The 25,570-nt window shown below is 43.2% G+C and overlaps 1 protein-coding gene across 1 annotated transcript; it reads left to right on the plus strand.

The window, feature by feature from the left end:
• Positions 1-2,308: 2,308 nt before the first annotated feature.
• gabrd (gamma-aminobutyric acid type A receptor subunit delta) lies at positions 2,309-24,713 on the plus strand. The gene is made up of 9 exons (XM_035645839.2): positions 2,309-2,785; positions 14,364-14,479; positions 16,608-16,675; positions 18,628-18,848; positions 19,960-20,042; positions 20,258-20,395; positions 21,720-21,875; positions 22,531-22,742; positions 23,676-24,713. Exons 1-9 carry the CDS (start codon positions 2,718-2,720, stop codon positions 23,997-23,999), a joined length of 1,386 nt encoding a protein of 461 aa, XP_035501732.2. The 5' UTR covers positions 2,309-2,717; the 3' UTR covers positions 24,000-24,713.
• Positions 24,714-25,570: the final 857 nt, after the last annotated feature.

The raw sequence follows: 25,570 nt of genomic DNA on the forward strand, positions 1-25,570 counted from the left end.
ATCCTGCTGTTCACCAGGAGATGAAGGGGGGGGGGGGGGGGGGGGGGGGGGGGGGGGGGGGTAGAGAAGTATGGGTTCTGCTGCACAACGCATTGAAATCCTCTGATACAGGAATATTTCACATCACCATGGGAGACAGGATAAGAAAAATTGTGTAGGCAATTGCATAGTGTGTGTGTGTGTGTGTGTGTGTGTGTGTGTGTGTGTGTGATGTAGGATAGCAGGTTTTGTTGGAGACATAAAGGAAGAGCAAAGTAGCCGTGACGGAATCAAAGACCCCCAGACATAAAGACCAGATCAACGGGAGGAAAGCACAGTGAGCAGAGAGAGAAAGGGGGGGGGGACATAGTACATGAGGATGAGATGAATAACAGCATGAGAAATTGACTTTTGATTGAGTGATAGATACAATGCAATCCCACACAGTGCAGTTCAGCGTGCAGTGCAGCCTGGTGTCTTTGCGTCAAAAGGACTCGCAGTGCTGAATCCACGTGGAGGGTCCGGAGGGAGAGAGGGAGAGACCACCACCGTTCGAATCCACAGCCGCTGACTCCAGGCCTGTCTCTGCTCCCCAGGGTGAGGCAGCAGAAACCAGGGCAGGTGCACCGCTGCAGCTACACAATGAACTACTTTTAATGAGGAAAAGAAATAAATGGCTGCAATTTTTTTTTTTGGCACAATGAAGGATACATTTAAATATCCTGTATCTGTTAAATCAGACCGGAGTGGAGATTCAAATGCTTCCAGAGATTATACTTCTGGGACCCACATACTAGCATATAATAAACAACTGCATTGAGAATTCATTGAATATTCCTCTGATAGTGAGATGTGTTTCGCAACTACACTTTGTCGTTTTGTGTTTTATTTTTTCCATATTTGTCAGGGCTACTTATATCTGGTGACCTTGTTGAACTTCGTGTGGTCTGGAGACAACAGTGAACCCTGACAGCCCTAACCACTATCCAAGTACAATTGGACACAAATGTGTCAAAACTGGGTCACAGTGAACTCACAGTTGAAATCAGCTGATATACCAAACTGTGGGTGCATCACTCAGGTTTGATGAAGAGAGAATAATAATTAGAATCATTACAGGTCATTTCAAAAAAAAAAAGAAACTGGCAAATAGAAGCAGCATTGACAGATTTAGGATTATGCATATCTACTGTATGTATGGATGCGTGGCTGAAAGGCGTTTACATATGATTACGTCAACAAACTTCTCCATATGCTGTACACACAATATAATATTAAAAATGTGGTATCTTGCTCTGCTTGTTATACTGTTAAGTGTTTTTGAACACTCATTACACTCATCACAACATTGCATGGATGAAAAGTGTGTCTTGTGTTCTACTGGTATCGCCACTGTGGCTCTCGATTTGGGATTATTTTCATCTGGTACCACCGTATTCTTTACTCTTTAATATGACTTTTGTGTTAGGTGCGGTACTTAACATTTTGTTTTAATCAGCACTGCAAGGTGTAAAGATGTAAATCTTTTCAAAAGGGGATCTTTGGTCTGTGTGGGTCAGTGTTTGACGACCTATACTCTACAGCCTACATGTGTGCATTCATAAAGATCATATTGCTATATCATTGTGCCTATGTCTCGGGTAAACTTGGGAAGTTGAACTAACAGGTAAAACCTCTGATAACAGTATATAGCTCCTCCTTTTCTCACACTTCTGCTGACCAATGAAAAGCTCATGTCAACTGTAACATGGGGCAGTCAGCTTTAGAGATTTGAATTGTGTGCTCCGTCCAACATGAGTTTACTTGCTGATGCCACACAGAAATGCCTGCTGCTGCTCTTCATTAATTGGGGGAAGGGTCCCATGACCCAGATGAAGGACTTCTGGGTCTCTCTCTCTCTCTCTCTCTCTCTCTCTCTCTCTCTCTGTGTGTCTCTCTCAGTGTGACAGCCTGCTCTTGCTCCAAAACACACAAGTTTATCTGCGACGCCAAATTACCTGCTGGAGATTATTCAAATGGTCTCAAACGTTACGCAATGTGATGAAGTCCTGAGTTCGTGACAGCTCCTCTGCGGCCAGATTGGATCTGACGCTTAGAGGCCGAGCAACGGAGGAATCGACAGATTAGTTTCTCTCTCTTTCCCTCTCTCTCTCTCTCCCTCTCTCTCTCTCTCTCTCCCTCCCTCTCTCTCTCTCTCTCCCTCCCTCTCTCTCCCTCCATCTCTCTCTCTCTCTCTCCCTCCCTCACTCTCCCTCTCTCTCTCCCTCCTTCTCTCTCTCTCTCTCTCCCTCCCCATCTCTCTCTCCCTCCCCATCTCCTTCTCTCTCTCTCTCTCCCTCCATCTCTCTCTCTCTCCCACTGCTCTGTTGCTGGGGGACAAGCAGCGGCGGTGGATCAGTGCGTTGTTTCGGTCGAACCGGGGGGATTTCGTTTTTCCCTCTCCCCCCTTTTTTTTTCCCCGGACAGGTGCGCTCTCCTCTTGCGCGCTCCCGGACGCGGCGGACAACTGGGGGACCGACCATGGGGTCATCAGCATCATCTCCATCAGCAGCATCCTCAGCATCTCCAGCGCAGCACTACTTTACTTTGTGCGCGGCGGCGCCGGATCACGAGAGGAGCGCGCTGAAATAAAAAAAAAGAAAGAAGAAGAAGCTCTGTGGGGCTTTGTCGTCGATTTCCAAGCCTGGGAAAGTTTTTCTCCCTTTATTGCAACTGCTATTTGTCGCCAAGCGTGCGGAATGGAGATCCCAACTTTCCTGCTGTCGGGTCTTGCCCTGCTCTTTGTTGGAGGGGATATTTTCACCAGGTGAGTTCGCCCCTTTGCTCCCCGCCCCCCCCCCACACACACACTTCTCGCAGGTGCAGGAGGGGGGAGTGGAAAGTTGGACAAAGCCTAAACTCAAGGTGTGATCGGAAAAGACCACCAACAGTTACTGAGAATCTGGGTTATGTGACGAGGGAGGCTCACAGTATCCACAGCAACCCTCTCTCCGTGGATGCTTAGATGAATGTGTGCGTTATTACGCATTGCCCTTGGCAATCAACACCCTTTTTGGAACAATTTGATTCTTCTGTGTCGTGTGTCGCCTCCCACAAATGTGACCTCTCTGATAGCCATGTGCGTTCAATCTAAAGCATGTGTAGGTTGAATGTACGTCACTTCACACGTTCACATGCTGACACAGTACAAGTTCTTCACACCCACAACCTGAAGCCTGCTCTCTGCTGCGTCCCCTGTGGGCACGTGGACCCCGTGACACTATTTGCATAATGCATATGCATAAGAAGAGATAATTTATTTTTTGTGTGGGGGGGGGGAGTGGGTGTCTTTTCGTGTGGCAGATAATGTCATCCACCTCCAGGCCTGTTGTTAGGGGTCAAATCCTCAGCACAGCGCTGCCATGATGCTCGCGGATTAGAACAAGCCTCTATGCATTTACAGCACAAGACATTTCAAAAAAAGAGCAGCTCCCTTTTTCCTATATAAGCAATAATATATACTGTATATTCTGTTCGGATTCCGCTACAGACAAAACACCGAAAGTTAATGTCTCACCTGATTCGTATAATACGGAGGACCTAAAGTGTGCCGAGTGTGATGATCAAATACTGAAAATACTGATCCTCTCAACACTAAAACCTGTTTTTCTAAAAGGTGGTTACATTGGAATTTTATCCAACCCTGACCTGATTACACGGATTCCTCGAGTACAGAACAGTGTAGGCTTTTGTCATCTGAGTAGTAGACCCCGTGTATCTCTACCAGATGGTGAGTCTTAGTGCTCTGAACTTTATATTTATCTTTTCAATAGAAGCCTATAGCACATTCATCTGTGCAACATCCAAATGCCATCGCCGTCTTGTCCGAATAAGATTTCAGTGCTCCGGAGAACAGATTCCGCAAAGCTAATAGGCCAACACTGAAAAGGGCAAAGGGCGAAGCCATTTAAGATTTGGAGGAAATTTGGGCAAATCAATTCCCCATTGTCCATCTTGGCTGTTCACCAGTAGAGGGGGTAATAGCTACTGTAATTGGCTTTTCCTGCCTCTAGTCACTGCTGTTATTATTATTTTGTTCACAGTACAATGCAGAATGTCGGCTTTTTCCTGCACCTCATTTTGTGTCAGCAGTTTCTCACGCACGCACGCACGCACGCACGCACGCACGCACGCACGCACGCACGCACGCACGCACACACACACACACACACACACACACACACACACACACACACACACACACACACACACACACACACACACACACACACACACACACACACACACACACACAAAAACACACAAAAACACACACACACACACACACACACACACACACACACACACACACACACACACACACACACACACACACCAGTTTTTTACTTTGGTGGCTGAAAATGCAAAATCGCTGCCTTTCCTCGCTCTCCCTATCTCATAACGGAATTACACTGGTTCTCTTTTTAGCTCCTCGTTTATCCTTTTCACAAAAGTAGTTTGGTGTAGCGTGAATTTCACAGCTTTTTCTTCCCAGCGGAAGTGTCAACCCTCCCCTTACTCACCAACGCAATGTACAAGTGTGGTTGCGGCCTGGCAGAGGACAGCAGGACCTCTAACAGAATATTGAGAGTTAAAAACATGGAACACACCGACACAGATCGCATGTACATCTTTCAGAAAGCAAAAAAATCCCATTGGTTGTTTTAACCTCAGTGGATGTAGGAAGTTTGGGGCTTTTAATTTATTTGTTAGCTGATATATAGTGTATACTGCCAAATACATAATTATTTTTTACCAATAAATACTTAATCAACAACAAGGATATTATAATGTTTATAGTGTATGTATAAACTTTCAATATACACTGTAAATATGCAAAAGCAAAAACAATATGTGTTAATCTGAGGTTGAAAATAATCCCTGGCAAATGCACTATTTACTCTTGTTTGACTCATCTTTGCCAAAAAACTACAGGTCTATAGAGTGACTTAGGCTTTATTTATTTATTTAGTCTCAAAATTGTACATCTTCTGTAGGAGCATATGGGTTTTGGGACTTTGGGACCGATAGACTGACATTTGTGACTGTGGTCGCTTTGTGGGGTTGGTTAGGGTTAGGGTCAATGTGGAAGTGCCTGACACCTGTATTCCTTTGAATGACAAAAAATAAGTCCAGTTCAACAGAAGCCTATGAGAAAGTGAATTCATAACATCAGTAGACATTTTCCTGAGGAGTTTATGGTCTCAGTCTTCTTCAATACAGCAGGATGTTCATTTAGTAAATTAGGGTCCCATTTAGATGATAAAGCACAGTATGCATCGGGGCATGATTGACGGCCATGGTACAGCCCAGTAGGTGCATGCAGTGCCGTCTAATGAGAGTCACTACAAGGGACGTCCAAAATGTTTGCACGTCACGTGACTCATGGAGACTTCAGATAGTTTACGGAAGTTTCTTGGTGCGCAATTCGAATCCATTATTCAGAGCGACAGAACTGAGAGTTTTGGTAAATAGTAGTCAATAAATGTATCGATTTACAATATAGCAGACCGACATGCCTATCTATGTAGTTAGTCGATACGTTTTTTGAAATCATAAATGAATCATAAATATTTATAAATCACAATCCACTAAGATGCTTTAATGCGCATGTTGATTTGATTCAGATGATGCTGAGAATATACAATCTGATTATTTAAAACGTCTTACCCTTCATAAGACCAGAAGTATTCGTGGCGTACCTCCTGTCGCAGGTTGAGGCGCTATTTTTAGGGAAAACGGTCGGTAAGGTCATTTTTACCACATACGACGTACGAGTTGGAGGACTTGTTGACTTCTCCTGCTATGGTGCGAGAACACCCGCTGCGATGGAAGTCCGTTGTTTGGATTTCATGGCTTTATTCAGAAATGGAGCTAGAATAATCCCGTCACCTGCACTTTTGAATCCTACCAGCTCACGCGGGGCTACATCTCCAATGACATTAAATACGGTTAATAACATTTACCAGTCGTTGACCTCATGAACGCTTCCTGAGTGACAACGCGAGTCTCCAAGCGGTTCAGCGGTGGTGGGCTCTTATTTGTGCGGTTACAGTTACAGTTTATTCAGCTGCGATTGCAGCAGACAAGTCAACGCAGTGACTCTGCTATCTGGTCGAGAGGGGTAAGGAGGTCTCCCATGATATGAGGTCGCAACCACAGAAAGCTGAACAGTTCCACTTAGGCCACACCCACATTACTAAGTTTTGGACCGGTTAAAAAAAGAGATTTTTTGGAAATGATGACGCAGTCACCCTGCATTCTCCTCCCGATTGCTACTTAACAGTCACGACTTGACTACCAGCGGTGAAGGCGAAACGTTGTCAACACTTAGTATTTAGTTCCACCTCGTCATCGGCCCAAAGGGCCTTGTTCCCCATGGTTGTTTCTCTCGTTCTTAGACTAAGTAACCAACTGCACAGTAGACAAACTGCCTCCTGTTTACATTGGTTCGCCCAAGCTCAGTGCACATGAAGCGTCACGTGATACATGCCTTCAGGTGTGTTAGTATGGACTGAAAACGTAGTGGTATGGAGTTACACGGATGTAGCCTGCGTGGCCCAGTAAAATATCATTCCATTGGCGTTAACTGTCATCGGTCATTGCTAAGCTGAGAATATTCTACGACCGCTCACAGCGCCTGTGGATAACTATGTGCCCGGATGAACGAGAATCTCCACAGACATATAGTTCCTCCCCGGTGATCGACCACAGCACAGTAGTGTCTGAAAGGTCAGGAAAGAAAAGTGTGCTGCCTCTCCAACGGCCCCACTGTGGGAGGTCAAATTCGATTGATTAGAATTTAGCACAAAAACGGTGCGAGCTGGTATCCAGGGCAAGACTACTGTCAGTTGTCTGGGACCCTGTGCAATAGGAGAAAAAAATTGAAATCTATCATGTGTTGCACTGGTCCGTGTACAGGATGCATGCAGCGTGCAGAGAGAGTGGGGGATCGACACAAACCCCTCCGATCGTTTCTTTTTCACCCTGAGGCCCCCTCCTGGGTTAACCTGCCTTTGCATGGGAGCAGCAGTTGTTGATGATCTTCATCATATCTCACTGACCAGTCCTGTCGAGGATGGTAGATTTCCTTACAAGGTGGAAATAGAAAAAAAGATCAGCGTCATGTGTCAACTTTTCAGAGAGCCAGGCAGACGAGGTGGGGCTGTGGACAATTTGTCCATAAACGTGGAGATTCTCCTGAATGTGGTTTAGCAAGTTTCGGCAGCAAGAGGGGACGGTTATATGCTCTCTCTGGTCGGGCCCGCTTGTCCTTACGCCTTCACGCAGGTGACAGGCTTGTCTCTGACTAATTCGTATGAGAGGCTGAGTCAGCGGGTGAATCCCGCGACTGTCCAGAGGGTACACTGCCCAATAACGCAGTGATTGGATCATGTTCCACTGGCTGCATGACCGGGCTCTGAAGCCCAAATCTGCTCTTGCCGCAGGGCGAGGCGGTGCAGGGACACTTCAGTGCCTCCACTAAAAGCCTCCGCCTCAATTCAAGGTGACGCACCACATGCAAACAGGGAGAAGCAGCAGATTATTCCCATCGGTTTAATTTATCTGTTGATTATATTCACAGATATTCAAATTCTCATTACAGAATACATATATTTATTCATTTGTTCAAATTGGGGCCGCTTATTCACGGTTTAAGATGAATTGTGAAACTCTACAGTTTTGCAGTTACTACACGTAACACAAGACTCACTTCACATGTTGTCTTCAAATCCCTCACTATGTGTGACCAACAGTCAAAAAGAAAGAAAAAAAAAAACCTAGTCAAGAATATAGTATAAAACAGGAAAGCAGCATATTCACACATTTGAGAAACTTGTTAGATTCTTTTTTTGACATGACAAACTTCTACAATTTATTTATTTTAAAAAAATCATAACTGATTAATGTTCTGCAAGGGATGACTTGATTATTGTTGTATTAATAATAATAATAATGATAATTACCATATATGTGAATGTGAATAGTTAATAGTGTGCCTCTGTATGTTGGCCCTGGGATGGGTTAGCCACCCCTCGTCCAATATTGGGATGAAGCAGTATAGATAATTGATGGATGGATGATAGTGATAACGAGAGTTTTCATTATTATTATTATTATTATTATTGTTGTTGTTGTTGAATAGCATATTCCTTTATTGTTATTGTTGTTTATTTAAACAATTTTTTTTTTACAACTCACAACTACGGGAGCTTTCATGTTCTGTGGTACTGAGTGGAAGAGATAATTTGTTCTCTGGCACCTGTAGTCCTTCATCTGCATCAGTATTGTATGTGAAAACATGTTATGCATGGTGTCCCGCTCATCCTACAATCAAAACACTGGAAGTATCAAATGTATCCGCTGGCAACATGACGCGCATGCTGCCCATCCAGCTGCTCAAGACCAAATGTCACCTTATTCTAATTCGGAGGGGCTCTGTTTCTTCGTTGCTCTTGAAAATAACAGAGGATATAGTCACTGACCTGAACACGAGCCCTGCAGCGTTTTCCTCTCTGATGAGGAGAAAAACCTGCTTCTCTCTAAAGCTTCTCCAGCAGCAGCTCGGTGCCATACGCTTGTCCAGCGGACTCCTTGGCTGCGTGTTTCAGGATGGGGCAGAGGCCTCGTGTTTATAGAGACCCCATCCTACAACTAGAGGGTCAGAGTTCAGACTTCCACGCTGCGGAGGTGTGTGCTGGAGCAGGCCACTGACCTCTGACCTCCCTGCACAGAGAAGTAACAGTACGTACGTGGTACTGCATGTTCTCATGTGGTTGAAATAATTGGTTTTCATATATATATAGATATATAGCAGCGCTGTATGAATGTGTGTGTGTGGAGGTGAATGTGACTTCTACTATTATTAAGACTAGATAAGCACTATATAAACGTAGTCCATTTACCATTCACCATTTTCTTTGCTTGGAAATGGGATTTGTAAGCATTTTTAACTTCATCACAGCTCATTCTAGTTTGTAGCACATACCATAACTGTAACATTAAATCCTATTTGGCTGCCACTGACATTTCTTTCAACAGCAGAACATAGAGTGAGAGTAGTAGAGCAAAGAAATACAACTATACATAAAAGCTACAAATACATACAGTACCAGTAACAAAATGACAAAAGGACTTTTAGTCGGAGGTCCTGAGGCTGTACCACCTCCACACAGGAAATTGAACATGATAATCGTTTACAGCCATTTTGTTTCCTCCAGCAAATCTGCGGCAGCCGTTTACACTGTAAGGTGTGCTGGGTGTCCCTCCTCCTTACTGTGGGACCAACCCAGGCAGCAGCACATTTACAATGTGGCAAAATGTTTGTACTGACTGGTTTTTTTTTTCCTATATCAACTGATATCCTATGAACCAAAACCTCCGTTTTTTTCTCAACCGCTGGTCGCAACATGGAGCAATGTTTTGCTCATGCTCTCACGGTCGCCCCAAGTATGTTGCATGTGTGTGACATTCCACACTTTCCTGCTGACTGTTTTACATTATTCCACTAATCGGCCCATGGTAGCAGTAACACGACAAGAAATGTTGCAAAGCTCCAACAAAAATTAGCTTTGCAAATGTTTTATCAAAAATAGTTTGCGGTTAAAACTTCAAACCAGACCTCAAGGACGCACAAATTGGGTTCTGGTGCGAAACAGTGAATGAAAGCATAATTGTTTTGACAAGAAACTAGAAACTCTTTTATTGAAAGAAATTAGTAGCGTATATTTCCTAGGAGACAGGGTTGTTGGGACACACTTTTCATTCTGACGGTCTCAGCAGCCAAACTTATTTCAGCTGTTGTAAATCAAATTACCCAGTAATTTTTTTTAAATTTTACTATTTTATTGGCCTTAAAGACCAAAGAAATAAACACATCCAGAGTTTTAGAGGCTGCAAAAATGCATTTATAAAACATAATTTCTTCCCATTTGTCAATTATAATAATAATTAATATTCCTCATTCCTTATTTTTATTTTTCATTTTGTCTTTTTCTCCTCATGCAGTATCTTCTGGGTTTCGAAAAATCACCCATTTCGCTTACCTCTTTTATGAAAGTCATTAGGATGTGGGTTTGATGGGGAAAGAGATAAATGCGTGCTTGGACCGGCAGAGAGTAAAATTTGAATGAAATGCTCATTTTATTTTATCAAGTGACTGGAAATAGAACAAGGAATGGAGTATTAATTTATGTTTTGAATTATTAGCGAATTTTGTCACCTCTGGGACTCCATATTAAAGTGTCTAATGCGAGCAGTAATGGAGTCAATAAAAAAAGAGTCTGTTTGTTGGATGAAAAACAGCCCTTTATAATCGCTGTGTGAGCTTATGCAGTGCAAACACACATACTCATTTATGATTATTGTGATTCATCCTATTGGATTTTGATGAGACTTTATTGCGGCGCATTGCACTGCTCATGTCGTGTCGTGTCCAATAGAACAAATGAATCAGTGAATCACCGAGTGAGGATCAGGCGACTGACGCTGCACTCGTGTTCAGGTAACAGGCAGTGTCACCGTATAAAACTAATTAGGCCTGTAAGTGTATGCTGCGCATTATGATCACAAAAAGACGCCAACAATTTCAGCCAGGCGGACACTATTTGTCTTTCCTCTCCTCCTCCTTCTTCTTCTTCTTCTCTCCCCATCTGTTTAATGTTAGCTCATAAACAGACGGGAGCAGATCCGGGCCTCGGGAGAGACATTTAATGAAAATGAAATATAGAGGAAGAGCAGCTTCTGTAAATCTCTCAACTCTTTGTCATGCCTGGGGGGGAGAAAACAGAGAGGTGCCAATGTTGGTGGTGCATCTCCCTGGGGAGCTATCAAATTGTCAACCCTGTCCATGTTTCTTGGACAGGGTTGAATATCTACTCCAAGAGCTAATCAGTATAACGTGCTAATTCAGGCAGGTGAAGCAAGAAATATAAAACACATTTTTTATGTCAGGGGAAATCAATCCCGCTCCGTGGACAGCAGCATTTAAAAATCTGCTACTTATTTGATGAAAGCTCATTTTGCTCACATGTAGGAATTATTGATTAAAGAAAATAAAAAAAATCAAGGAAAGGAGATTTATTTCGGTTGTTAAGAGCTTTATCATTTTCATCGTCACCGTAGGTTCTTTCAGATTGAAGATCCTCCAGGGCACAGGAAGAGATTCTTCTGATATGTTTAGGAATGAATTAGCAAAGAAAAAGAATTATGTACCGCCGCCCTGAAACATATAGCGGACTACAGGTTACATTTTGTAATATGTGACTACAAACACAGAACAAGAATGATTCTTGACTAGCGTGGGTAACTGCATATACTAATGAGTTAGTATGAAAATGACTGTGACGTCACTGTGAACCCATTCATCTGACCACCGCGGACACAGGATACAGCGCGTTCCTTCAAAATGAATATTAAATGACACTAAAGACTAATACAGTAGGATTTGCCCCGGGCAGACACACACTTCCACTATGCGGGGAGGCCTGTTTGACCTCGCCGTGTTAACGGATTTCTTGAAGGAGAAGCTCTTGATTTCCAAATTTAGAAACGGCCAATGAAGAGATCCGGGAGGCACAGAGTGATTAATTCATTCACTCAGTGCCTCCCATTTATTTCAGACATGACAGTGATTGCCAGACTAAAAATACATCTGCCACTACAAAATGGATCCACTCAGGAAGAGTTAATGACATGGCTGCAATGTTTAAAAAAAAAAAAAAAGAAGTATTGTTTGTACTCCAAAAAATTTGATATTATTGAGGCGTATTGTTTTGCAGTTTAGGTCAGTTTTCAATATAATGCTTTGCAGACTATTAGGGGGACTTTCCTCAAATGTCAGCCTTATTTCGAAGGTCGACGAATGGCTTTTCATTGTTGGTGCATAACAAGACCGTCGGTTAAGCCGCCGTGTGGTCCATTTCACTGGCAATGCCGCCACTGTGACGTTGAATGTCACGGAAACCCTCAATTTCATTCAATTTCGTTGGTCGCACACGGGTCAGTCCTCCCAACAGCGGCGGGGGGGGAAAGTGTTGCCTCCTAAAGGTGAGTGTATCACAGCGTATATATCTTTATTGAAATGACTGCATGTCACAGCGATGCCACTCATACCAGGGTGTGACCGACTTGACATCCACTCCAATACCCACGGTCCACTGTGTGTCTGCATGGCGTCTGTTTACAGGTTTGACGTTTTTTAGAAAGCAAACCTGCCACCTGGTGGTGTCAGAGCTGCGCTGCGCTTCTTAAATCCCACACAGAGGCCGTGGGGCTGACGGCGCGGGCTTGTGGCCCTGCTGCAGCCGCTGGGGCCTCCAGGGGGCCCCACGGGAGCCCCTTTGTACCCGGAGATAGTTTCCATTTCACTAGTGCTGTTTAAATTATGTTGTCACTCTCCCAAACTAGAGAAAGCAACGTCAAATATCTGCTAAGTTGTTCAGACTGGGAGTGGTAGTCTAATGAGAGCCCATTTGAATTCAAAACGAAAAGGTTTTGAGGCTCGCGGACTCGGGCACAGCGTGGTGCTCAGTCCGAGCCGAAGTCACACTGGTGGATTTGAATCTGCTGTCAGCTTCCTTGCGGTGACACAACTGAGGAAAAATATGCCAGGCAGGCTTTGGCTGATGTTACGAGTGTTTGAAAGGAGCGAGCTGAGGGCTGGCGCTTTTGTCCTGACGATCGGTATCTTTGATCATTTTCCTGCAAAAATCTCCCGACAAATGACGAGTTGTCTCAGTGACATGCTGCTAATTCGTAATAGCATTTTTGCTTTGGATTATTTTAGGACACACCATATTCTCAGCCTTGCTTATCGATGTAAAAATACAAGGCCTTGATAAAGTAGAACATGAAAAACAGAGGGGAATGAATAAAAAATAAAAAAAACTTAAAGCATGCTTTGATGAAGATAATGGATTATACACATTTCTTTTTACTGTTCCTACTTAAGTTTAAGAGAATCAGTGTGAGATGGGGGAGCGTTCGAAAATGTGGATTTATATATAAAAGTAAAAAAAAAATCAAGCTAACAATGGCAATAATAAATCTTTTTCTTCCACAATAAAAAAACAACACACTTGTCTCCTAACTTGATATTACATGATTTGTCTGAAGACCACAGTAATATTTCACTTATTTTCACAATGTTATTACTGTCACTTTACATTAAATAATCATATAAGAAACGTTCATTGTGTCTAATTCATCTTCGCCAAAAGCAAGTGTTGAGAACGTCTGCAAAGCAATAAATGGTTTAATATGTGTTTTTTAAAAATATTTTGTTATTTCCTCACTTGGGTTGTTCAAAACAGATTACAAATCATATCAATAAATCAAATCCAAAGCTCTTTACATTAACATGAATCAAAGTGTAGCGTTAAGGGAGTTGCTCGTAGTGACCACAGATAATTTTCACCAACTTTGTACTGCCCACTTAACTCTCTGCACCCTTTTTAGTTTCTTTTAGCGGATTGTTTTGGTTTCCTCGGGCCCAGACATTCACCACGCTCACCAACCTCAATCCCAGCAGCAGCAGCAGCACCACAGCGGGCCGTTTTCTTTCAAGAAGCTCTGTTAGCTCTCGGTGGGCTGCCTGCAGACAGACAAAGGTAGCGTTTAGCTGGTTAACTGAAGCTGCTTTCAAAGAAGATCACCATTTTTTGATCTTCTCCAGAGGAACTGTATGTGAGAATACAGTTGTTGTTACTTTTCCTGCCAGCCGCCTTGTCAAATTTCCAGAGAATGTCTTGAGTGAGTCCATGTGAGCATGCAGCAACTAAATATCGGCAGAAACTTCGTGAGCGGGCGTGTTGATGAGTGTAATCATAAACAATGCTTTCCACAGTGGAGTTATGATCATGCCCTAGCTCCTGCTGCTCCACCCAGACGCCACAGAATCCCCCCCCCCCCCCCCCCCGCCGTTGTGAACGTGTCTGACTCGGACAATCTCCCGCTGCGCATGTCACGTGCGAACGGACGCAATGTTGCAGACATTTTTCCAAAGTTTGTGTCTGAACACAGCTTTAGTTGAACATTTAGTGGCTAAAGGGAGATATTCTTAACTGTTGGTGGTGGAGAACAGAACGGGGCCAATAGAAGAGCAAAGGTTGAACTTATACCTGATAATTGACACCCTCCTCAAAGAGGTCATGTTGGGGGCAGTCAACCAGTATTATTCACAGATCAATAGCTATATCATCTTTTATTGATTGAAAAATAAATATATATATGTATGTATGTGTATTCCTGACGGAATCGGAGGCTCTGCCAGGTTTTTCCTGTGGACACGTGGCGTGGCTGGACGACCACTGAAGGCTCCTGTGTTTGCTGTTTGTCTCCTTTAGGGCCATGCTGAGTGACATTGGGGACTATGTAGGTAAAGACATTCAAATATCCTGGTTACCTAATCTGGATGAGTTAATGAAGGGCTATGCCAGAAATTTTCGCCCTGGGATAGGAGGTGAGTATGAGATCTACTGCCCGTGGCATTGGGTTGCATTTCACCCCCTCACATTTACAGCCATCCTTAGCATAACCCGACCCAAGATCCGCCAACATGGTCGCTTACATTTCATTTTCCAGCTCCATTATGCCGAGACATGTCTTTATTTATGTTTTTTCTTTTTTCATGCACGACATCAGAGCAAATCTGTATTAACCTTATGTAAATACCTGCTTTGACTCTTTAGTAAGATGTTATGCACACACAAACACACACACACACACACACACACACAAAAAGAAGCTTTGCTAAAGGGATTATTGAGGACGATGCCCCTTCAAGGACGAGAGTGAGATGGGTGGTGCAAACAATGTGCACCGCTCTGGAGACTTTGCTAAGAATGGCTGCAAGATGTGAAACATCCAATGACCACAGTGATAGATTTCTCAATCTCACAGCTTAACTCAGCTGAGCAGAGGTGAAAATGTGGAACAACAACACAGCCACACGCCTACACCGATCATCATAATGCACCGTCGTGTGGTCTCCACATTCCTATTGGTGTGACATTATAATGTGGAAATGAAAGTCCAAAGGGAAGTGCTGTTATGACCATCCGGGAATCATATCTGTTATTTGGGTCGATTCCCTACATTCAACTCATGTCTCATAAAGGCCTTTTATGTGGAGTTATGTTTGTGTCATAAAATCTTAAAAGTCAGATTCATATTTATGTTCTGCAAATGAAATAACATTCACAAATATGACTTTGCACTCACAAACAAATGTTACATTGGAGGAGATCTATAGCGCAGATGCATTAACTTTCACATCCATTATATATGATATTGTCAGATCTTTTTTCCCCCTTAACCTTCGTATGGGGAACTCAATTTAATTTGAAAAAATTGGGAAACAAAGTTTTTTTTATACGTTTGACTTTTTCTTGATTTTCTTTTTGCATTCCATTTACTATATTATATTTGGCAAATGTTCCAGTAAGAGGCAGTATTAGTGAGTTTAACCTCCATAGACAAGCGCTAGATGTCATGAAATAAAATTGGAAGTACATCAACAAATCAAGATTGTTCTCAACATCTACATTGGAGATGCATTGTTTGTATGTGCTTCTAAACTACATCTTTACCAGTTTTAAGCTCTTTTTACCCCAATGTTCAGTATATCAATATAAGTGCTAGCATAATCTCCAGAAATGCAATACTTATTTGTGGATGTTATTTTCAAATGCATTGTTACTGCATTTGTACGGCACACGGGACATTTGTGAATCTGACTGTGTTTGCGCAAAAGATGTTGCGTTAAAATTTTATGAAACAAGATAAACGCCACATTAACATCGCAGTGCATTCATGGCACGACTATGTAATGCACACGTTTCCATAAAAATAGTGTTTGCATAACAAATGTTTCATTAATCTGAGGTCCTTTTAACGGAGGTGAGTGATGATGCTCATCTCCTGCCGACCTTGGCATACAGCAAACCTACATACACGTCCTGTGTATGTGTGAATAAAATATCATTTAGCGGAAAGGGTTATGAGAAGGTGTTAAATGGTGGGGAATGGTAATGTATGATTCCTTAATGTTCAGTATAAAGAGCCTTTCTGCTCTGCATCAGCGAGCTCCCCTGCAGTTTCTGCCCTTGAGCATCCGATCACAGGGGCACACTCCATGCTGATCATATGGCAAACTAATGGGTGAAAACGCTATGTGTGCGTGCGTGTGCGTGTGTGTGCGTGTGTGTGTGTGAATGTTGGCAGAATCCCACTCTGTGCGAGACCATGAAAGCCCAGTTCTGTTTGTGAAAGCCCTCAGTGTGATGTGCCACTTAGCATGGTTAAACTGGATAATGCTCAATCTCTATGCACTGTAGGAGTGTTTGAGACGTGGGAGAGTGGTGGGTGGGAGGGAAACAGATGGGTGATGGAGTGAGAATGGGAGGGACTGATGGATTCAGATTGAGCAGCGGGGGTGAGAGTGTGTGTGTGTGTGTGTGTGTGTGTGTGTGTGTGTGTGTGTGTGTGTGTGTGTGTGTGTGTGTGTGTGTGTGTGTGTGCGCGCGCGTGTGTTTGAGACGGGGACGGGGGCGCACCTCTGCGTTCTTTTCTCACTTCTGCTCCTGTAGGTCCCCCAGTGAACGTGTCCATGGCCATCGAAGTGGCCAGCATTGACCACATCTCTGAGGCCAACATGGTAAAGTATACGGTCAATTTCTTGTTGCTTGTTCAGGGAGATCCACTATCATGACTCGACTTCTCTGGCGCGGCAAAGATCAAAGATTTTTCATTTTATTTGCATAATCCGGATTTATCCCCCTCGATGGTTTGTGCGAGTGCTCAGTCAGGGTGAACATATGCGTGACACATTGGCGGACTTTTTAAATAATTGGATACTTTCACGGATTTTGTGCAGCAAGAACCGAATCTAGTGGGACGATCATGTTATGTATATGGCTTTGATTCTATTCTAAATCATTATTTCCCCCCCCCTTTCTTTAAATTTCAAAAGTCCAAAGACCAAAGATGAAAACCAGGGTAAACTCATTCTAGTTCTTTCACAAAACGGACAGCAATGAATTTGACACAAATGTCAGGTATAAATCATAGTAGATTATTTAAGTGTAATAATTATACTATGTAAAAATACACAGTTGGATAAAACAAATCAGTGTTACATTACCAATAAATTGCAATAATTAAAGGGGTAGTCAAGGACTTTAGTTTTCTCCTCAGTTAAGTTAGTGGACTTGGGACAGACAGTTTACAGAACACAACAGAGGCCAATATCAGTTTTTTATGGGTCAAGTTTAGAAAAATGAATTAATCCTACACTTCCTATAATGTGGTACTCGACCACATTAGTACAGGTGTAAATGCGCCCAAGACACAGTGAGGCTGGATTGTCAGACCACAACTGGAGGTGGTCAGGGATGCATTGTGACCACATTGAACACAAGTGTACAGTAAATGCAAATACATTATCAAGCCACACATTCTGTAAACGATAATCGCAGTAGTTAGCCAGTGAACACGTGAAGCTCTTCTCACCTCAGTCCCCATGTTGCTCAAGACGCCTGTGGATGGGGTGAAGCCGAGACCAATTGAAAAGCAGGCAAAAACAATAACGCTGCTTCATGGATGTCGACCATATCTTTCTATTCTTCATCTTTTATACATTTTTTGTTGTTGTTGATTGTAGAGTAGATTGAAAATTAATAATTAAAGAAAATGAAAACAGACTTACTGTGTCCAAATATAACAAAAGAAAAATACAACCTAAGGTGTCCATGGGTGTAGCAACGGGAACAGGTAAATCTCAGGCATAAGAACAGGTAGCAAACTCAGGAGCCATAAACACAGGTTGTGCTTGGAAACCAACAGAGGAACTGACAGAGACAAAGGGAAGCACAGAGACTAAATAGACACAAGGTGGGCGGGGCCAGTTGAACACAGGTGAGACCCATTAGGAACAGGTGCAGCCAATCACAGGGGCGGGAGACACGGGCAGAGTAAAGACACCAACTAAAAGAGGAGAACAGGAAGTGCAGAGACACGAGGAAAGAAACCACAAAGTAAAACAGGAAATCACAAATTCAAGATACAAAGGAAATAAAGGTAACTCATCTAAAACATAGACAGAAGGAAAGTCATTACGAAACAGGTAACAATAACAAGGGACCAAGAAACCAACACAACAGATACACAGGAAATAACAATCAAACAAAAATCCACTAGAGACAAGCTTGCGAGGGCAGAATCATGACAAGGGGGATGAAACTGGAGCTGGACAGAGTGATCAAACCGCAAATCGTCTCTCAATGTGAACACAATGGAGACACATTAATACTAGGTGTGAATGTAATCTGGTTAAGATAATTTCAAGATATCATTTTGATTAAATATTTTAATGCCAGGTGTAAGTGGAGTCATGGACCTCATATACATTTCTTCACAGGACAAGAAGTTCTCCTCATATTTTTATTTGTAAAATTGGACTGTATTTACTTGGTTTTATAGTGACAGAGTCTGCAAATCTGCATTGGGCTTTTTCCCCCTCATTTCCATGACTCAGCCTCTTTGGTGTGTGTGTGTGTGTGTGTGTGTGTGTGTGCTTGTGTGTGCATGTGCTTGTTTTGTTCCTGGCAGGAGTACACCATGACCGTGTTCCTGCGGCAGAGCTGGCGCGATGACCGGCTGTCCTACAATCACACCAACAAGACGCTGGGGCTGGACAGTCGCTTTGTGGACAAGCTGTGGGTGCCCGACACCTTCATCGTCAACGCCAAATCGGCTTGGTTCCACGACGTGACCGTGGAGAACAAGCTGATCCGTCTGCAGCCCAACGGAGTCATTCTTTACAGCAGCCGGTAGGAGCAAACAGATTACTGTCCCCACATGTCAGATTTTGACAGTCGGGCAACACAACAAGTGAGACTTTTTGCCTCGGTCTGTGTGGTATGATTTTTCCTTCTATAACAGCAAGTTCTTGCTAATATTTTTTATTCAGGTTCATGCTTTTAATTTGGGTGACCGCTTGAAAAGGTTTACATGATCTAAAGTTCAGAAAAGGCATCAGTGTTCTCATACTGCCCATAGCTGCAGCTTCTCTTTTCACCCTCTGTCTAAAACGCCTGGATTTCTCTTAGCCCCTCCTCCTGATAAACTCCAGTCTGCTATGATTGGCTAGCTGGCGCAGTCGGTTGTGATTGGTCGACCACTTTCAAAATGTGTAGGAAATGTCACGCCCCTTCACCAGAAAAGTGGCGTAACCCCAAGAGAGGCCAACTGTGACATCACAGTGGGCGATAAATCTGAACCAGTTGTTCAGAGCCGACCGTCAGGGTGGTCTGTTTTCAGTCTGTGGGCTGGCAGGCTCCACGGATTCACAAATTTATGTGCACAAACACTAAAGAAGTGACTTTTGCATAAAATGTCACATTTAAGATTTCACGAATCTCAGACATTTGAGGGCCAAGTTGTCTCTTAGTTGCTGTCTTTAGGCATGAACATGTCTGGAGACCCACATGAACATAATCCTAGATTAAAAAATGTTTGTATGGTAACTTCTTGAACTTGGTCTGATGTTCTTTCTGGTGAAGGAAAAGGTCTAAGAAGAATCTAGGTGAGTTATTCGAAAGTGTATCATAAAAAGAGCTACTACTAGCGTGTCAGAAGAAACCATGAGAAACTAAAACTGTTTTACATATGCCTCTGTGGTAAAGGTTTGGTTTTAGTACAATCAACTGTTTGTCTTTTGTTTAGTCGCCTAGCACCAAATAGTAGACAGACAATCAGTGACCAGTTGATGCACACAGTGGAGCTTTTAGCTGCTCTAAATAACAGATATCAGGTGATAAAATGTCATTGTTGTGTTTATGCGTTTTGGAAAATCCTGCTCATGGTCAGCTGTGTTTCCATAATGGCTTTGGGACAACTTTGAGTCATCAACTTTTGATGACTGAGCCGTTTTGTCCCCAGAATCACTTCGACAGTGGCGTGTGACATGGACCTGACCAAGTATCCCATGGACGAACAGGAGTGTATGCTGGACCTGGAGAGTTGTAAGTCAAGGATTCACCATAAACTCACCAAGATTTATTTTCTTGATTCACTGATTTGATCCCTTCGTATGGCGCCATTGAAGGCAACAGTATTACAAGCTCCTTCCATTCCTCTGTGTGAGGACAAAACGACGTAAAAACATGATCAGCAGACTTCACTTCTTCGTAGGCTGGACTGATAAAATGTCTGGTTGTCATGTGTTATTTCACTCCAGACGGTTACTCTTCAGAGGACATCGTGTACCACTGGTCGGATAGTCAGAAACACATCCACGGCCTGGACAAACTGGAGCTCTCCCAGTTTACCATCACGGACTATCGGTTTGTCACTGAGATGATGAACTTCAAATCTGGTGAGCAGTACATCTTGTTTTGCTGTTTTTCTTCAGTTGTCAACGTTAGCTTCCGTGTTTCCAGGCACAGCTCCAGAGCCAAATGACTTAGTGTCATCTGAAATTACTGGAGAAAAACTAAAAACGATCAATGTCCATGCCCAGTTTATATTCTGTACGTTACGGTTGTTTTTATCTGGATCAAATAATCATAACTTGCAAATACACACAACTTACACAAGTGTATGTGGTACCAAATAATCAAAGCTAAAGAAAAGTTTGCAGTTCATAGCATGATCAGGTGTCACATTTAAGTGACTAGAGGCATTACTGTTATATTGTTTGTTTCCTATGTTTCTATGCGTCTGCAGTGTCTATTGTCCTTGTTAAGGCTTCCTACAACATATTTGGAAACTGGTCTGTAATTAACATGATTAAAGGATGTGTTAAATACAAGATAACACAATACAACACCAATGAAACACAGTGTGTCCATCCCAAGTGTGATGTGATGAACAGATTATACCGAAACACAAACAGCCCCCGAAAAAAGGGAGTCGGGCACCAGGAGGGGGGCTGGTGTTACAGTCAGGGCTAAACTTTAGACGGCAAGGCTAACTTAAGCTGGACTCTTGTTCCCGTTTTCTCCACGATCTGCTGTGGCATCTGCATCCGTGGAGGTTTTGCTGCTGCCATTTTTTTGGAATATCCATGTAACAATATTTGGTAGTAGTAAACACCAGCAGACTGAAGTTGTCCAGCACCCAAGCGCAGCTATGTGGACTAACGCGACTCAGCTTTGATCGCCATTTTGGTTTGCTGAGTGCATACCATCATGCAACGCACTCAGCAAAACTACACACTTACTATTCACATTTCAACTCACGGTGCAATACATGCTTTTGCTCCCTTGTAGCACTGGGCCTGCATGTTTCCTCAGTGTTTTATACATTGTGTACTATTTTGAGTTGTTGGACTTGGCTTGCCCCTTGCATTAACAACCTCGGCAGATTCTTTTTGAAGAAAGAGTTGTTTTTTTGTGTGTGTTTTTTACCTTCGGCACCACTGTGGTTATATGTGATGCATAGAGGGAATGGATCAAGCCAGGCTTGCTGCTGAGCCAGGCGGGAGGTTTATGAGATGATAGGATTTGCTGCTGGGGAGATACAGTCTGCAACACTACTTCATGTCTTACATCATGGGGTTTTGCCACTGGGGGCACAATGGAGCAGATAGACATCCTGTGATATCAGCGTGTGTGAGGAACAATTATTCATATTTTCTCTGTGAAAAACGAGCTTCTTCACTAGAATAACTAAACAGCGCGTCTGTTTTCTTCTTCCAGCGGGACGGTTTCCGAGGCTCAGCCTTCGCTTCGAGCTGAGACGTAATCGAGGCGTCTACATCATCCAGTCGTACATGCCTTCCATATTACTGGTCGCCATGTCCTGGGTGTCATTTTGGATCAGCCAATCCGCAGTCCCTGCTCGAGTGTCCTTAGGTTTGTATTAAATTGATAAGGCCTGTGAGATGATACAGCTTGCTCAAGCAGATATTAACCTATTAATAATTCTTACAGCCTTACCCGTAGTGGGACTACAATTGAAATTCCTCCTTGGTGTGTGAGGCTGGATTTGTTGTTCTGGATCGGTGTCATGTTCGCAAGTTTAGTTTAGCATGTTAGCATTCTAACATTTGCAGTACAAAGGAAGCACAGCTACAACTTATGGGAATGTCAAGTTTTGCAAACATTAGTCATAAACCAGCAACAACTAATGATCAACAATTCTACAATTCACTCTGAGGATAGCATGAATAACTGTAGCCTACTGTATTTTCATGTCAGTGCATCTCATCAAAAACCACTATGTGAACCTCATGTAGATGCCATGGGAAACGTCAGGGGATCATCAAAGTGATTAGGATTCTTTCTTCAGGAACAAAGAGTGTCTGCTCAAAGTTTCAGTCCAACCCGGACTGTGGGTGTTGAACTGTTTCCCAGGGTCAATGACAAATTTGAGATGCTGATGGTGCTAATCCTGGCAATCCAATTGAATCATAAATATTTCAGTTTAGACCAAAGTACGTCGACATTGCCATATACAGATCCGGACAGAAGTCCAGTCTCTAAATTGAGACTTTAATTCTTTCTACAGGGATAACGACTGTTCTCACCATGACCACGCTGATGGTGAGCGCCCGCTCCTCCCTGCCCAGAGCATCAGCCATCAAGGCGCTAGACGTCTACTTCTGGATCTGCTATGTGTTTGTGTTTGCGGCGCTCATTGAGTATGCCTTCGCGCACTACAACGCTGACTACCGACTCAAAGAGAAGGCCAAGGTGAAAGCCAACAAGCTCAGCTCTGAGGTGAGGGAATCACTCCCATCATGTTCTCCCATCAGCAGATAACAATGCTTGACTGCAGGGGGGGTGTGGTGAGTAATGAGCATGCCTTTCAAACACAGACCTGCTCCATGCTTCAGGCCCGCATGTTGACAAGCATCCATCCAACTGACCTTCAACAAGACAATGAATTTCTATTGAGCATAGACGGAAAATTAAGATTTCCCACAGGGGATGATAGTGATTGTCATCCTACTGTCTGTTTCCTTTGCGTATGCCGTTCATCTTACTGGATGTACCTTTACAATAAGACATGTCTTGATTGTATTTTTTGTCTTTTGAAAAAGGAAAGGGCAAAAAAACTGATTACATGCTGACGTGCATGCAAGGAAAATGGCCCACTGTGCATTGATGTGTGTAAAACTACAGAGACTTTATAAATTACCAAAGTTGCTGTAAAATCCCGAGCTATACAAAAAAACGAAGTATTTCCTTTGTAATTTGAACTTGAGGAATTCATAATCTGATTTTATGCATAGTTCTGGCCTTACATGTTTCCTTATCAAAATATCTTATGTTATGCCAAAGTGAGGGCCAAGTATTTTGTTGCAAAAAAGTTAAAATCCCAAGTACTTAAATCTATAACAAAACAATCTACAAATAAGTACCAAGTACTGCTACGGTGCAAGAGTGATAAGTTGTCAGGTAAAATAGGCCAAAAGATAAAAACATTTTGACAAAATTGTTTTAAATGAAGATGTATTATTCACATAGTAAAACGTGTGATCATTGGGAGCGGGGATTCAAAACGACTGTGAAATGTTATGATTATGGTTCTGCTGTAATGCTAACGCTTATAAGTTTTGCCTGTTATCCCGCGAACTTTCCTGAAATCTGCATTCCACCAGGTAAAGCTTCAGAGAACACTAACGTGGCCTTCTCTCCATCTCCCCACAGTCCATCGTGAAGAACGGCAAACAGGCCATGGTTCTGTTTTCCCTCTCGGTCACTGGCATGAACCAGGGCGTGATGATCTCCAGCCGCCAAGGCCGGACTCAGCGCTCCAGCAGCGAAATCCCCGGGGAGGGCGGCGCAGAGGAGGTCGCGCCGAGGAGGAGACGGTCCAAGCAGGCGGAGGAGAAAGAGGAGGAGAAAAAGTGCTGTTCCAAGTGCGTCTGCAAGCCCATCGATGCCGACACCATCGACATCTACGCCAGGGCCGTGTTCCCTTTCACTTTCGCCGTGGTGAACGTGATCTACTGGGTGGCATACACCATGTGAGGAGCAGGCAGCAGGTCTGTGCCAGTGGCTGCCGTCCAGGACTGTATATAAGAAACTGCTGGAGCTGTGCCACTTCAATGCTGTCAGACTGGTACGGCTGAAGTATACCGCGCGCCGCCGTGAAAAAGAAAAATACTTGAGAGGAAATGAGGTGTCACAACCTGTGAATGTGGAAATATGGTAATTCAATTGAAGTAGTTATGAGTATAACAGAACTTCACGTCTTTAAATGCAAATACAGAAGTGTGTCTCTCCAAGGCAAAGGACTGTGTTGGAGATTCACATGCTCAGTGAATATAGTTTAGAATCCAGATTTCCGCATCATCCTCAACACGGGACACTCCAACCAGTCCTCCTGCTTGCTCGCCCTGGAGCGCTGAACACAGGCTCACCTCATTTAAACACAAATTGCCGTAGTTAGCTTAACTAACTTGAAGCCACAACCTGGAGTGAACCGCCTGTTACCTCAATAAAAAAAAAAAAGCAAAAGCGCAAGAGGATAACAAGATGAGGTGTACTACTGTTCTGCATGGCTGAGAACTCACTCACCCTCCTCCCCAGTCATCACCACCCTTCTTTGCCTCTTTCGTCTTTGGTCCTCCACCCATTTCCCCCCCCCAACTCACCTTTTGTTTAGGAAACTGTCTGGAGTGTCTTATCTCCTGCTGCCAGTTCTTGCCTGTTTCCTCCCCATTAAAGGACTTCCTTCCACTACCTGTGTGTGTGTGTGTGTGTGTGTGTGTGTGTGCGCGGCTCTTTTTCCTGGCTTCAAATGGTCACTTGAACCTAAGATCCATCAGTTTTTGGGCGTGAGGAGCCGAATCCCTTTTGGCAGATGCTTTTATGAATGCACAATCTACTGAAACAAAAATGTTAGCTGCACGGCAGTGAATATTATTTGAGCACAAAGGCTGAAAAGGGGGGCCGTAATTTGAGGGATTTTGAATAATTGACTTGCGTGTTCAGCCGACAGGGGCCAAGAGTTGTGCTCTGTTAATAATTTCAGACTCCTGTCTGTTGTCTGAACTGAGAAATTGATTTTAAGGGACACTGAGGGATGAAAAAGCATCCCGGCTCCCCATTCAAAGACTGTCATATTTTTCTTATTAGATTCAACATCACTGAACTGCCTCTGTGATAATCACTTTATTCTCAAGCCTTTTCTTACAACATTCTCATTTGATCTTTTAAATTGAACCAAATACTGTGAGAAATTAAAATAATGTTTTCTATTCTGAGAACCTTTATAGAAGAGATGAAGTGTGTCCTGTCGGGGCACCTGAACTTTATCCTCCGAGGAGCATAAAGGGAATTTTGTAATATTTCCTGTGTATGAGGGGAATTGTTTAAGGGTATCTCCAATATCAATAAAGGTCTCACAAAACTAGTATGAGTTGGGCTGTACTCCCAACCACATTGCCTGGACAATTCTGCAGATATACTAAATTACATTTAATGTACAGTGGTTAAAGGTCTTATATATACATTTTTCTTTTCCGGTTTCTAACCGGGAGTGGATGGCGGTGATGGTCGCTTGCCACGAGCTTTCTTCATCTGGGATTAAGAAAATT

This window comes from Scophthalmus maximus, chromosome 3, assembly GCF_022379125.1.
Source record: "Scophthalmus maximus strain ysfricsl-2021 chromosome 3, ASM2237912v1, whole genome shotgun sequence".
NCBI classification, from domain to species: Eukaryota; Metazoa; Chordata; class Actinopteri; order Pleuronectiformes; family Scophthalmidae; genus Scophthalmus; species Scophthalmus maximus.